At 50.0% G+C, this 16,069-nt stretch overlaps 1 protein-coding gene across 3 annotated transcripts in view; it reads left to right on the top strand.

Moving 5' to 3' along the window:
- Nucleotides 1-16,069, top strand: part of ntn4 (netrin 4) — a 685,630-nt gene that overhangs the window by 638,472 nt on the left and 31,089 nt on the right. For all 3 annotated transcript variants that reach the window (XM_072240967.1, XM_072240968.1, XM_072240966.1), the window contains exon 4: nucleotides 15,367-15,493. In XM_072240967.1, coding sequence (XP_072097068.1) covers nucleotides 15,367-15,493 — 127 coding nt within the window. The remainder of the gene's footprint in view (nucleotides 1-15,366; nucleotides 15,494-16,069) is intronic.

The raw sequence follows: 16,069 nt of genomic DNA, 5'->3' as shown, positions 1-16,069 counted from the left end.
CTGGATGGTCAGGGGTTGGATGATGAGACCAGGATGGGTCAGGTGTTGGATGACTACAAGGATGGGTCAGGGGTTGGATGACGACCAGGATGGGTCAGGGTTTGGATGACGACCAGGATGGGTGTGCGGTTGGATGAGGACCAGGATGGGTCAGGGGTTGGATGACGACCCGGAATGGTCAGGGGTTGGATGATGACCAGGATGGGTCAGAGGTTGGATGATGACCGGGATGGCTCACGGATTGGATAAGGGCCAGGGTGGGTCAGGGGTTGGATGACGACCAGGATGGTCAGGGGTTGGATGATGACCAGGAAGGATCAAGGGTTGGACGAGGACCAGGATGGGTCAGGGGTTGGATGACGACCAGGATGGGTCAAGGGTTGGATGATGACCAGAATGGGTCAGGGGTTGGATGACGGGACCAGGATGGGTCAGGGGTTGGATGACGACCTGGTTGGTCCGTGGTTGGATGACGACCAGGATGGATCAGGGTTTGAATGACGACCAGGATGGGTCAGGGTTTGGAAAAGGACCGGGATGGCTCAGGGGTTGGATGATGAGCAGGATGGGTCAGGGGTTGGATGACGACCAGGATAGGTCAGGGGTTGGATGACGACCAGGATGGGTCAGGGGTTGGATGACGACCAGGATGGGTCAGGGATCGGATGTCGACCAGGATGGCCCTGGGGTTGGATGACGACCTGGATGGCTCAGGGGTTGGATGACGACCAGGATGGCTCAGGGTTTTGATGACGACCAGGATAGGTCAGGGGTTGGATGACGACCAGGATGGGTCAGGGGTTGGATGATGATCAGAATGGGTCAGGAGTTGGATGACGATCAGGATAGGTCAGGGGTTGGATGACAACCAGAATGGATCAGGGGTTGGATGAGGAGCAGGATGTGTCTGGGGTTGGATGACGACCAGGAATGGTCTGGGGTTGGATGAGGACAAGGATGGATCAGGGGTTGGATGACGACCTGGAATGGGTCAGGGGTTGGATGATGACCAGGATTGCTCAGAGGTTGGATGATGACCAGGATGGGTCAGGGGTTGGATGATGAGACCAGGATGGGTCAGGGGTTGGATGACGACTAGGTTGGGTCAGGGGTTGGATGATGAGACCAGGATGGGTCAGGGATTGGATGACGATCAGGATGGCTCAGGAGTTGGATTGCGATCAGGATGGGTCAGGGGTTGGAAGGCAACCAGGATGGGTCAGGGGTTGGTCGACAACCAGAATGGGTCAGGGGTTGGATGACGACCAGGATTTGTCAGGGGTTTGATAATGACCTGGATGGTCAGGGGTTGGATGACGACCTGGATGGGTCAGTGGTTGGATGACGACCAGGGTGGGTCAGGGGTTGGATGACGACCAGGATGGGTCAGGGGTTGGATGACGACCAGGCTGGGTCACGGGTTGGATGATGAGACCAGGATGGTTTAGGGGATGGATGATGAGACCTGGATTGGTCAGGGATTGGATGACGACCAGGATGGGTCAAGGGTTGGATGACAACCAGGATGGGTTAGGGGTTGTATGACAACCAGGATGGGTCAGGGGTTGGATGAGGACCAGCATGGGTCAGGGGTTGGATGACGAACAGGAATCATCAGGGGTTGCAGGACGACCAGGATGAGTCAGGGGTTCGATGATGAGACCAGGATGGGTCAGGGGTTGGATGGCGACCAGGATGGGTCAGGGGTTGGATGACGACCAGGATGGGTCAGGGGATGGATGACGAGCAGGACGGGTCTGGGGTTGGATGAGGACCAGGATGGGTCAGGGGTTGGATAACTACCAGGATGGGTTAGGGGTTGGATGACAGCCAGGATGGGTCAGGGGTTACATGACGACCAGGATGGGTCAGGGGTTGGATGACGACCAGGATGGGTCAGGGGTTGGATGATAATCAGGATAGGTCAGGGGTTGGATGACGACCAGGATGGATCATGGGTTGGATGAGGACCAGGATGGGTCAGGGGTTGGATGACGACCAGGAATGTGTCAGCGGTTGGATGACGACCAGGTTGGGTCAGGGGTTTGATGACGACCAGGATGGGTCAGGGGTTGGATGACGGCCAGAATGGGTCAGGGGTTGGATGACGACCAGCATGGGTCAGGGGATGGATGACGACCAGGATGGGTCAGGGGTTGGATGATGAGACCAGGATGGGTCTGGGTTTGGATGACGACCAGGATGGGTCAGGGGTTGGATGATGAGACCAGGATGGTTCAGGGGTTGGATGATGAGACCAGGATTGGTCAGGGGTTGGATGACGACCAGGATGGATCAGGGGTTGGATGACAACCAGGATGGGTTAGGAGTTGTATGACAACCAGGATGGGTCAGGGGTTGGATGAGGACCAGCATGGGTCAGGGGTTGGGTGACGACCAGGAATCGTCAGGGGTTGGAGGACGACCAGGATGAGTCAGGGGTTCGATGATGAGACCAGGATGGGTCAGGGGTTGGATGACGACCAGGATGGGTCAGGGGTTGGATGACGGCCAGGACGGATCAGGGTTTGCATGACGACCTGGATGGTCAGGGGTTGGATGACGACTAGGATGGGTCAGGGTTGGATGACGACCAGGATGGGTCAGGGGTTGGATCAGGGGTTGGACGACAAACAGGATGGGTAAGGGGTTGGATGACGACCAGGATGGGTCAGGGGTTGGATAATGACCAGGATGGGTCAGGGGTTGGATGACGACCAGGATGTCACAGGGGTTGAATGACGACCAGGATGTCACAGTAGTTGGATAACGACCAGATTGGCTCAGGGGTTGGATGACGACCAGGATGGGTCAGGGGTTGGATAATGACCTGGATGGTCAGGGGTTGGATGACGACCTGGATGGGTCAGGGGTTGGAAAATGACCAGGATGGGTCAGGGATTGGATGATGAGACCTGGATGGTCAGGGGTTGGATGATGAGACCAGGATGGGTCAGGGGTTGGATGACAACCAGAATGGGTCAGGGATTGAATGACGACCATGATGGGTCAGGGATTGAATGACGACCAGGATGGGTCAGGGGTTGGATGACAAGACCAGGATGGGTCAGGGGTTGGATGACGACCTGGATGGATCAGGGTTTGGATGACGACCAGGATGGATCAGGTGTTGAATGACAACCAGGATGGCTCAGGGGTTGGATGACGAGACCATGATGGGTCAGGTGTCGGATGACAACCAGGATGGGTCAGGGGTTGGATGACGACCAGGATAGGTCAGGGGTTGGATGACGACCAGGATGGGTCAGGGGTTGGATGACGACCAGGATGGGTCAGGGATCGGATGTCGACCAGGATGGCCCTGGGGTTGGATGACGACCTGGATGGCTCAGGGGTTGGATGACGACCAGGATGGCTCAGGGTTTTGATGACGACCAGGATAGGTCAGGGGTTGGATGACGACCAGGATGGGTCAGGGGTTGGATGATGATCAGAATGGGTCAGGAGTTGGATGACGATCAGGATAGGTCAGGGGTTGGATGACAACCAGAATGGATCAGGGGTTGGATGAGGAGCAGGATGTGTCTGGGGTTGGATGACGACCAGGAATGGTCTGGGGTTGGATGAGGACAAGGATGGATCAGGGGTTGGATGACGACCTGGAATGGGTCAGGGGTTGGATGATGACCAGGATTGCTCAGAGGTTGGATGATGACCAGGATGGGTCAGGGGTTGGATGATGAGACCAGGATGGGTCAGGGGTTGGATGACGACTAGGTTGGGTCAGGGGTTGGATGATGAGACCAGGATGGGTCAGGGATTGGATGACGATCAGGATGGCTCAGGAGTTGGATTGCGATCAGGATGGGTCAGGGGTTGGAAGGCAACCAGGATGGGTCAGGGGTTGGTCGACAACCAGAATGGGTCAGGGGTTGGATGACGACCAGGATTTGTCAGGGGTTTGATAATGACCTGGATGGTCAGGGGTTGGATGACGACCTGGATGGGTCAGTGGTTGGATGACGACCAGGGTGGGTCAGGGGTTGGATGACGACCAGGATGGGTCAGGGGTTGGATGACGACCAGGCTGGGTCACGGGTTGGATGATGAGACCAGGATGGTTTAGGGGATGGATGATGAGACCTGGATTGGTCAGGGATTGGATGACGACCAGGATGGGTCAAGGGTTGGATGACAACCAGGATGGGTTAGGGGTTGTATGACAACCAGGATGGGTCAGGGGTTGGATGAGGACCAGCATGGGTCAGGGGTTGGATGACGAACAGGAATCATCAGGGGTTGCAGGACGACCAGGATGAGTCAGGGGTTCGATGATGAGACCAGGATGGGTCAGGGGTTGGATGGCGACCAGGATGGGTCAGGGGTTGGATGACGACCAGGATGGGTCAGGGGATGGATGACGAGCAGGACGGGTCTGGGGTTGGATGAGGACCAGGATGGGTCAGGGGTTGGATAACTACCAGGATGGGTTAGGGGTTGGATGACAGCCAGGATGGGTCAGGGGTTACATGACGACCAGGATGGGTCAGGGGTTGGATGACGACCAGGATGGGTCAGGGGTTGGATGATAATCAGGATAGGTCAGGGGTTGGATGACGACCAGGATGGATCATGGGTTGGATGAGGACCAGGATGGGTCAGGGGTTGGATGACGACCAGGAATGTGTCAGCGGTTGGATGACGACCAGGTTGGGTCAGGGGTTTGATGACGACCAGGATGGGTCAGGGGTTGGATGACGGCCAGGATGGGTCAGGGGTTGGATGACGACCAGCATGGGTCAGGGGATGGATGACGACCAGGATGGGTCAGGGGTTGGATGATGAGACCAGGATGGGTCTGGGTTTGGATGACGACCAGGATGGGTCAGGGGTTGGATGATGAGACCAGGATTGGTCAGGGGTTGGATGACGACCAGGATGGATCAGGGGTTGGATGACAACCAGGATGGGTTAGGAGTTGTATGACAACCAGGATGGGTCAGGGGTTGGATGAGGACCAGCATGGGTCAGGGGTTGGGTGACGACCAGGAATCGTCAGGGGTTGGAGGACGACCAGGATGAGTCAGGGGTTCGATGATGAGACCAGGATGGGTCAGGGGTTGGATGACGACCAGGATGGGTCAGGGGTTGGATGACGGCCAGGACGGATCAGGGTTTGCATGACGACCTGGATGGTCAGGGGTTGGATGACGACTAGGATGGGTCAGGGTTGGATGACGACCAGGATGGGTCAGGGGTTGGATCAGGGGTTGGACGACAAACAGGATGGGTAAGGGGTTGGATGACGACCAGGATGGGTCAGGGGTTGGATAATGACCAGGATGGGTCAGGGGTTGGATGACGACCAGGATGTCACAGGGGTTGAATGACGACCAGGATGTCACAGTAGTTGGATAACGACCAGATTGGCTCAGGGGTTGGATGACGACCAGGATGGGTCAGGGGTTGGATAATGACCTGGATGGTCAGGGGTTGGATGACGACCTGGATGGGTCAGGGGTTGGAAAATGACCAGGATGGGTCAGGGATTGGATGATGAGACCTGGATGGTCAGGGGTTGGATGATGAGACCAGGATGGGTCAGGGGTTGGATGACAACCAGAATGGGTCAGGGATTGAATGACGACCATGATGGGTCAGGGATTGAATGACGACCAGGATGGGTCAGGGGTTGGATGACAAGACCAGGATGGGTCAGGGGTTGGATGACGACCTGGATGGATCAGGGTTTGGATGACGACCAGGATGGATCAGGTGTTGAATGACAACCAGGATGGCTCAGGGGTTGGATGACGAGACCATGATGGGTCAGGTGTCGGATGACAACCAGGATGGGTCATGGGTCGGATGACGAGCAGGATGGCTCATGGGTTGGATGACGACCTGGATGGCTCAGGGGTTGGATGACGACCAGGATGGGTCAGGGTTTGGATGACGATCAGGATAGGTCAGGGGTTGGATGACGACCAGGATGGGTCAGGGGTTGGATGACGGCCAGGATGGGTCAGGGGTTGGATGACGACCAGCATGGGTCAGGGGTTGCATGACGACCAGGATGGGTCAGGGGTTAGGTGACGACCAGGATGGGTCAGGGGTTGGATGACGACCAGGATGGGTCAGGGGTTGGATGCTGGCCAGGATGGTTCAGGGGTTGGATGACGGCCAGGATGGATCAGGGGTTGGATGACGTCCAGCATGGGTCAGGGGTTGGATGACGACCAGGATGGGTCAGGGGTTGGATGACGAGACCAGGATGGGTCAGGGGTTGGATGACGACCAGCATGGGTAAGGGGTTGGATGACGACCTGGATGGGTCAGGGGTTGGATGACGGCCAGGATGGGTCAGGGGTTGGATGACAACCAGGATGGGTCAGGGGTTGGATGACGACCAGCATGGGTCAGGGGTTGGGTGATGACTAGGATGGGTCAGGGGTTGGATGATGAGACCAGGATGGGTCAGGGGTTGGATGACGACCAGGATGGGTCAGGGGTTGGATGACGAGACCAGGATGGGTCAGGGGTTGGATGACGACCCGGATGGTCAGGGGTTGGATGACGACCAGGATGGATCAGGGTTTGGATCACGACCAGGATGGGTCAGGGGTTGGAAAAGGACCGGGATGGTCAGGGGTTGGATGACGACCAGGATGGGTCAGGGGTTGGATGACGACTAGGATGGCTCAGCGGTTGGCTGACGACCAGGATGGCTCAGGGGTTGGATGATGACCAGGATGGATCAGGAGTTGGATGATGATCAGGATGGGTCAGGGTTTCGATGATTACCAGGATAGCTCAGGGGTTGGATGATGCTGGCTGCTTTGCTGAGGCAGAGCACATAGAGGGGAGGAGGCTGGTTTCCGTGATGTGCTGTGGCCACTGCTCTCTGCAGATTCTTGCAATCATGTGAAAAGCAGTTGCAGTATCAAACCATAATGCATCCAGATAGCATTCTTTCTACAGAGCATCAATAAAAATTGGTAAATGTTGGTGGGAACATGCTAAATTTCTTCAGTCTTGGGCTCATTAGGCATATGTAGGCTTTTAGTTTATCTCCAAGTAACAATGTACCCCATTACTCTAATAGTTCCCTAGAGCACCCAGGCCAAATTTGGAGAAGTTATGGATACATACATGTGGGATCATAACTCCTATCGGTGTGATAGGTTTGCATGATATTCATTGGCTGCAAAGCATTCTGTGGCAGCCAATAGGAAGGGATCACTGATGCAATCTCCTGCACACTCCAGGTGCAATCCGGGGTATATTACGATCGAGAAACGTGTTTGCAGACTAGATATTGAACTTTTTACAGCTGGACTTCGGCCACATTCCACCGTGATACAACACTTGGTGGCACAAGAGGTCGTTCCTGTCTGTGGCCATCGAACGTGCAGCGCCTCCTGTGGAGGGTCAGACACCCTGAGCCAATAGACTGGTCCTGGACTCATTTTCCATCTGACATAGTTTGCATTTTGTTGTTTGATTGTTGGGGTTTTTTGTATTGCTATATTTACGCTCTATTCTTGGTTGGTGCAGCTGTAACGAAACCAAATTTCCCTCGGGATTAATAAAGTATATCTATCTATCTATCTATCTATCTATCTATAGCAAGATCCCACCATGCTAATGTGATATTAGCCAGGTGTTGTGCTGTTGGTGAGTGAGGGAGGATATTGTCCAGGATGGTGAAGATACTCTGCTTGTGTCAGTAGTAAGGAAGGCAAATGCAACGTTAGCATTCATTTCACTATAGTCTGTTGTTAACTGATATGACCCATCGGCTTTCTTTACTGGCCATATAGGTGAGTTAGTAGTGGCCGCAGTCTCTCCGAGTATCCCCTGGTGTTTTAGTTCATTATACCCTGGACAGCTACTAGTGCGTCTGGTTTTATAGGATACTGCTTATGGGGTTTATGCAGGTCTATTTTAACTGGGTCTATCTTTACCTGCCCACAATCTTGCTTGTGTCTAGCCCACACAGCTGGGAACTGCTGACAAACTAACCCATAGACACCATCCTGGCTCCAGTCTCTAATGATCGGGGCAGCTGCGCCTATGCTAGCCAGGCTGTGTATTCTGTTGGTTGTGCGCCTTCGCTGCCCTGAATTGTCCATATTATTCCTCCTTTTCCTGAATCTATAACAGCTCCTGCTTCCCTAAGGATGTCTATTCCAAGGATCGTGCCCTCATTATTCCTGACGAAGGGTCTTGGCCCAAAACGTCGACTGTACCTCTTCCTGGAAATGCTGCCTTACGATTTCTCTTGCCTTTTCTTTGGTCTATCTCACTGGCCCACGAAACTATCGCAGAGTAGGTGGACCCTACCATTATGCCTAAATCTAAAACTTCCTGGTGGGCTGAGCTCAGGCCTTCCTTTAGCATTTTTAGGAAGACTGGGTCATCCCTCCGTGGGTTATCCAACCCTGAATACTCCTCATATGCTCGGTATTTACGTTCAGCATAATCCATGGCTGTCTTGTCAGCCCTCTGGGTCACTGCCATTATCGTTCCCCATCTACTCTCGCCTCCTCCCAGCCGCTGCCCCACTTCCCCTTTAAAAGAGCAATATCTTTCTTCATTACTGGCACTCCTGGTAGTTGTCCATGTACCATCCCGCACCCCCGGGTCATTCTGTCCCACATATTCCTTGGGCACTTGGCTTTCACTAACACGTGTATATCTTTAGGGTGCACCTGATGAATTTCAACCATTTCCTTGAGCTTGTGCCAGAATTTTGAATTCCCACAGGTGACTTTAAGTGAGGGCAACTCAGACAAAATGCTCTGTTTCTCCCCGGGGGTGAAGGGCTTATGAATGGTCGTAATCAAGGTCAAGGGCTGGCTCGGATCATCAGAGTTCTCAACCTGACGTTGCCTGACCTCAACAGGTGCCATTCTGGTAGATTTATCCAGGTAAAACCTCTTCCAGAGATATCCCCACAGTAATTCCCACACTACGCAGAATATGAAAGACAGGTAGCAGTTAAACAGCACACAGTTAAAACCGCGGACAATGTATTCCACAATCTCCCACTTTTGAGTACCCGGACTCATGATGCCTACTGTATTCTTTTGCATCACACTTGCAAACGCAAACACTAAAATGCAGCTTCTCAAACGAGTATACACGCCCCTACTCTGGCATCTCGAACCGTACCGTTGGTTACCACCTTTCGCAACTGGTGGCCCAAGTCTCACCATGTTAGCATGCAAAGCTTCCTCACTTACATAAACGCACATGCACACACTACTTTTATATCGACCAGTTTAGCTCTCCACGTTCGTGATACCTCGTGTTCCCGTGCGTCCACCGACCAAACAGATCCAAGTGTGAGTGTTATTTTAGAAAAATACTCACCAACTTAGACTACTAGGAACGCTGGCCACACGACAGATCACGAAGTATCTCACTCCTGACACCAAATGTTGTAGCGTGGATGAAATCAACGGAGAGACAGAGTCACTGGTAGATACAAAGCAGCTTCTTTATTCAACACAACAAGCTACAGCAGGCATCTACGGATGGAGACGTTTTTGGTAGAAAGGTCTGCTAGCCCAATGTGGGCCCGATATTTATATGCTAAACTCAAAGGCAATTGCTACTTAAAAAGTTATGGACAATGCTTCCTTTTGAAGCTACATACAAAACATCACACCTCCTAACTTCATCCTTTCCTTCCGACGCCAACATGTCTGGTTGGAATGCAAGTTAAATCCACAATACACTTATTTGGCATTTTACGTGCTAACATAGAAGACAATTAATATTTATAAAGTATAGATAATACTGTCTTTGAAACTACCTGTAAACTTCACACATCCATCCACACCGTCTGGCTAGTATCCCGATACCACAGCTTTTAGGAAATGCATTGTTGTGGACTCAATCCGCAGTACTTTGTCAAATAGAGGTCTGGTGGCCAAAGTCATTAAAGTATAAACGAATCATCTACCCAAAAAGAACTCACTCTAACAGAAGTTATGAGGGGTTCTAAGTCATGAAGTATACAGACAGAGTAGAAGGAGAGAGAGAGACTGTTCTCTTTGGAAGAGGGGACTCAGACTGGGGAAATGAATTGCACGTGATTGGAAAAAGATGAGGTGAGGACAGAACTTTCACACAGAGAGTGGTTCAGCCCCAGCATACACTGCTAGGAATGAGTGGGGATCGATCTTGCTGTAATGTTTAAAAGACATCTGGATAAACAGGAGAGAAACTACAGGGCTGTGAAGAGAGGCCGGACAGTGGGACTAGTGGAAGTGAATCGTCTTTCCACAGAGCTGGTGTGAATGTCTTCCAGTCTGTGTCTCATGGTACTGCAGGAAAACTGGGAAGCAGGTAGTTAGATGTATAAGCATTAAATAGGATTTTACTTCATTTCCAGAGAGCTTTTAAGATATTTAACCAGCTTATAAAGGTTAGCCTCACTTTGTTAACATCTAAGAGATGAAATTTGTGTTTCCATTTCTTAGTTCAACAATGCACTTTCAATCTGAAACCAGTGTTCATCAAAATACATCAGTCACTCTGTTCTTAAATGTTATTTTAATCAGACTGGAGTAGGCGTTCAGAATAAATGGTTAGATTTCAGAAATGTAGTTGAAATGCCACAATAAGGTACAATTAACTTTCATTCTTTATTTCTACTTCTAGGATTTGAGTATTATTGATCATCCCAGTGTTTATTACTGATCCCGACTAGCTCTGCGGATTGCATGCTGGTTTTCCACATTGTCCAGTGTCTCTGCAGATTGCATGCTGGTTTTCCACATTTCCCAGTGTCTCTGCAGATTGCATGCTGGTTTTCCACGTTGCCCAGTGTCTCTGCGGATTGCATGCTGGTTTTCCACGTTGCCCAGTGTCTCTGCGGATTGCATACTGGTTTTCCACGTTGTCCAGTGTCTCTGCGGATTGCATGCTGGTTTTCCACGTTGCCCAGTGTCTCTGCGGATTGCATGCTGGTTTTCCACGTTGTCCAGTGTCTCTGCGGATTGCATGCTGGTTTTCCACGTTGTCCAGTGTCTCTGCGGATTGCATGCTGGTTTTCCACGTTGCCCAGTGTCTCTGCGGATTGCATGCTGGTTTTCCACGTTGCCCAGTGTCTCTGCGGATTGCATGCTGGTTTTCCACGTTGCCCAGTGTCTCTGCGGATTGCATGCTGGTTCTCCACGTTGTCCACTGCCTCTGCGGATTGCATGCTGGTTTTCCACGTTGTCCAGTGTCTGTGCTTTACCCAATTGCCACCTCACCTTTGGGTCTTCCAAGTGATTCTGCAGATGCTGAAAATCCACAGCAACAAACACTGGATGCTGGAGGAACTTTGAGCCATTGATGAAGCCTGATTTGGAGTATTGGTTGCATCTGGTCACCTCCCTGCAGGAAAGATGCCAATCAGATTGAAAGAATACACAGAAAATTTACAAAGATGTTACCGGGAATTGGGGACCAGAGTTACAGGGAAAGGTTGAATAGGTTAGGACTTTATTTCCTAGCGCCCAGGAGAATGAGAGGAGGTATACAAAATTGAGGGGTATTTATAGGGTAAATGCAAGTAGGCTTTTTCCACTGAGGTTGGGTGAGACTAGAACTAGATGTCATAGGTTAAGGGTGAGAAGTGAAATATTTAAGGGGAGCATGAGGAGGAACCTCTTCACAAACAGGGTGATGGGAGTGTGGAGCAAATTGTGAGCAGATGTGGGTTCAATTTCAACATTTAAGAGAAATTTGGATAAGTACATAGATGGGAGGGAGTATGGGGGGTTATAGTTTAGATGCAGGTCAATTGGACTAGGCAGAACAATAGTTTGACATGGACTAGATGGGCTGAGGGCTTGCTTCTGTAGTCTTCTAAGTCTATGACTGGCTCAGTAGGTCAGGCAGTGTCAGTGGAGGGGAATAAACATGATGGAGGGTCTCAGCCTGAAACATTGATTGTTCATTCCTCTCCATAGCTGCTGCCTGAATTGCTAAGTTCCTCCAGCATTGCATATGTGTTGCTCAAGCATGGCATGTGCTTTCTTCACCACTCTGTCTACTTGCAGGGAGGTCTGGAATTGCACCCTAAGGACCCACTAGACACTACTGATGTTTTAGTGAAGGGGAAGTTAGCGTTGTAAGGGTCAAGACCTGTTTACTACTCAACACTGAATGATCGAGATAGGTCTAGACCCAATTGTTAACAATCTTCTCCCTCGTCCACCAGCTCCCTCTGCAACCCTTTGCCCATCAGTACACTGTCCAGCCCATCTCATGGCCACTCAAAGCTGAAGCCAATCACACCCCAAGGCGGGGCGATGCTTCACAGCTGCTGGTGCTGTAAATGTTTTACTATTCAGGGCCAACAAGGGGGCCAGGCATCAGGGGTCCTGGCGGCATTACAGGAATGCATGGCGATAACCCTGGTTAAGGAAGTGAGGAATGCTCCGCTCTTGCAGAGAGTGATTCAGGTGCTCAGTATTTTCATCTGCCTGGACATGCCTGCGAATCCTTCACTGTCACTGTGACAGAATCCTGGAGCTCTCTGCCAGGCAGTGTAGTGAGAGTTATTTCACTACACCAGCTGCTGGGGATAAACAAATCCCACCTCTGGTTAACCGGACGTCGAACAATTAATGCCAGTTTTGTGGCAACCTGCAAGTCATTAGTCCATCCAGTCCATCAGGAATCTGACTTTATCTAATATAATCCTGTTGGTTATGATGCGTGGTAGATTGAATGGCCAGTTCCTGTACAAACTATTGCTATATTCGACTGGGGTGTAGGCAAAATATTTAACATGCTGATGGACTGCAGTGATTAACTATTTGATAAAAAAAAATAATCTCATTCCATCTCAAAAACAGTCTGCATCAAATCAGCTGCACTCCAATCCAGATATGTTTATTGAAAAATATCATTGACCAATAATGCACAGCTCTGGTTTGGTTCCAGAGCCAACAGCGCATAACATAACTTCCAGGGAACAAGAATCGCACTTTGTTGCTCCCCTGGTCTGTCATTCATTTCATCAGTCAGGTCATCTGCAGAGGGTAACTGCTGCAAACAAGAATGGCTGAGAAAGCCTCTCTGTTATTTACTGTGATTGTTTCCGTCCTTTCCTGTCTTTCACCACCCCTTAGCTCCCCTCTTCCACCTAATTCCTCCCTCAATCGGCAACAGAGGCTTGAATCTGATGGTTTAACTTTGGTTGAGCAATTCAAGAGAAGGTGAATTCAGGCCCCACCATGACACATCAATCCCATGAGTCTTTGGCTCATGTTGTTATGATGACCATGAGCAAAGCCATTACCCAGTGGCTTGATTCGCCTCCAGCGGTAAAGAGGATTTGATGCTGTAACCGTTCCACAAATATCACAGGCAAAACCCTCCCCACCACTGAGCACATTTACATGGAGTGCTGTCACAAGAAAGCAGCATCCATCATCAAGGACCCCCACCATCCAGGCCACACTCTCTTTTGAAAACCACTGTCGGGCAGGAGGTACAGGAGCCTTAGGTCCCACACCACCAGGTTCAGGAAGTTATTACTCGACAGCAATCAGGGAACTTCACTCACTTCAACACTGAACTGATTCCACAACCTATCGACTCACTTTCAAGGACTCAACAACAACATATGTTGTCTCAGCTTTATTTGTTTATTTATTTATTTATTTGCACAATTTGCCTTCTTTTGCACTTTGGTTGTTTGTCAGTTTTTGCTTATGTATATTTTCATAAATTCTTCTGCATTTCTTTAGTTTCCTGTTAAATCCCTGTAAGAAGATGAATCTCAATGTAGGATATAGTGACAGATATGAACTTTGTTAATGAATTTGCTTTGAACTTTGATCAAGTCTTCCCAGGGTTGGTGACCTCCAAGGCATCTCATCTCAGAACCTTGTGGGTTCCATTCTCACTCCCAATCTGAACTCATAGTTCAGAGTGAACTTCCATCCACTTCCGAGAAATTGCTGCATTGTTGGAGAGGCAATCTTTCAGATGGGGCATGAAACTGAGGCCTCACAAACCATTAAAACTGACATAAGGCTCCAAAGTGCCATTTCAGTATAAAGAGAACTCTTCCCAGCCTTTTGCCTGATGCTTATGCCTCAACCAATCTCATGGTTACAGGTTTATTCCCACATTGCTGACCACGGGAATTTGTCATCGAGTTATACTGCATGGAAGCCAACTAGTCCATGCCAAGTCTGCTCCCCAGTGAGCCAGTCCCGTTTAGCCCATAGCCCTCTAAAACTTTCCTATACAGATGGCCTTTAAATGTCACTAATGTGCCCACATCTGGCAGCTTACTCCAGATATGTGTGAAGAAACTACCATTTTTTAAAATTTTAATAAACTTTATTGAACAAACACATATCTACAAATAGGCATCGGCTATCAGTCCACAGTTCACTGCACCATGGTAAATACCTCTGTTAACAAACCCAGGGGTATGAGAGAGTAGGAGCAAGAGAAAGAAGAAACCAAGAGCACAAGCATAAAATTACATACAAACTCAAACATACACATAATCTACATACTTTATATCACCCCCAATGTAGATTTACACCTATTTTAAATAAAATCACAGTCCTCAGTAAATCAACTCAGGTCCCACATTTTACCAGGCCTATGGGCCTTTCACTGTGCCAGGTACACTATAACAGAGTTCCATCTTTCCAAGTAAGAGTCCTTTTTCAGTTGTAAACTTGCAGTGATATTTTCCATACAGTTCACTTCTTTCAGTCTCTGTATCCGTTGTTCCAAAGTGGGTGGGTGAGATTTAAGCCATTTTGTGAGCAATCAGAATCAAGACTCTTAACATGTATAGTTCATTCTTCTCTAATGCAGATTGCGGGAGGTTGCCTAAAATTAAATGACTACGTTCAAAGGGTATACTTATATCTAAAATCCTTCTTATTTCCTCAATAACCTTGTACCAAAATCCCCTTAATTTGGGACAGTCCCAGAATATATATGCAAAATCTCCCACTAGGCCACAGCCTCTCCAGCAAAGTCTGCTGTTTTTTTCTGCGTATAATGATATTACTAACGGGGTTTTAAAGTACCATTTTAAATACCTTGCTTATGATCTTAAACCTAAGCCTTCTTCTTTCCAGCAGCTCCTCCCAGGATAAAGACTATGACCCGTCTGTGCCCCTCGTGATCTTATATACCTCTATTGAGTCACCCCTCAAACTCCTACAGTCCAAGCTTGTTTACAAAGTGGCCGCTGTTTTCTGACAATTACAACAGTAACTATACAGTACTTCAGAAGTAGGCAATTCACAGTAAAGTACTTTAGGACGGGCTGAGGCCTTGAAAAGTGCTATAGAAACCCAAACTTCCCTCCAGAATGCCACTGTCATTTCTCAGTTGACTTGGCTCCCCTTTCCTTGGCAGATCCATGGCAAATGCATCTGCGAGCACAACACAATGGGCGAGCACTGTGAAAGTTGTGCGCCCCTGTATAACGATCGGCCTTGGAGACCCGCAGATGGGAAGAAGGGGATTGCGAACCGGTGCCAAGGTAAGGTTATGAGACCACCTCATTTCACCGGATTCTCTTCCGAGGGCTGGGAAAGGAGACCCATGGCAACAGTGCTGGGAGTGAGGGATGGAGGGAGTCTTGGGGAAAAGGAGAAGGTTAAAGAAAGGTACAGAGGGGGTTTGATCATAGGGAATGTTGGAATTTACCGGGTACACTAGGAGGGCCATCAACTGCAGGGGTACCAACCACAGGGGGTGTCCCAGAAGAATGACAAGCTGAGCAGCACTCTGGGATGAGATGTTTTAGTTCTTCTGTGGGCACCCCTGAGAAGATGGTCTGCTCTCTAGAGCTGGGGAGGTTAAGAGGAGACATGATTAAGGTATGCGGAATGACAAGCAACACACACGGTGCTGAAGGAACTCAGCAGGTCAGGCAGCATCTATCGGGAGGAATAAGCAGTTGATATTTTGAGCCAAGAACCTTCATCAGGGCTGGAAAAGAAGGAAGAAGAGAAGGTGGGTAGGGGAAGGAGTACAATCTGGTGGGTAATAGGTGAAACCAGGTGAAGGGAAAGTTGGGTGGTTGGGGGAGCTGGGGTGAAGTGAGAAGGTGGGA

Source organism: Mobula birostris, chromosome 23, assembly GCF_030028105.1.
Source record: "Mobula birostris isolate sMobBir1 chromosome 23, sMobBir1.hap1, whole genome shotgun sequence".
In the NCBI taxonomy this organism is placed as follows: domain Eukaryota; kingdom Metazoa; phylum Chordata; class Chondrichthyes; order Myliobatiformes; family Myliobatidae; genus Mobula; species Mobula birostris.
Note: the sequence above shows the minus strand (reverse complement) of the source record. Positions and strands in the feature narration are given on the sequence as shown.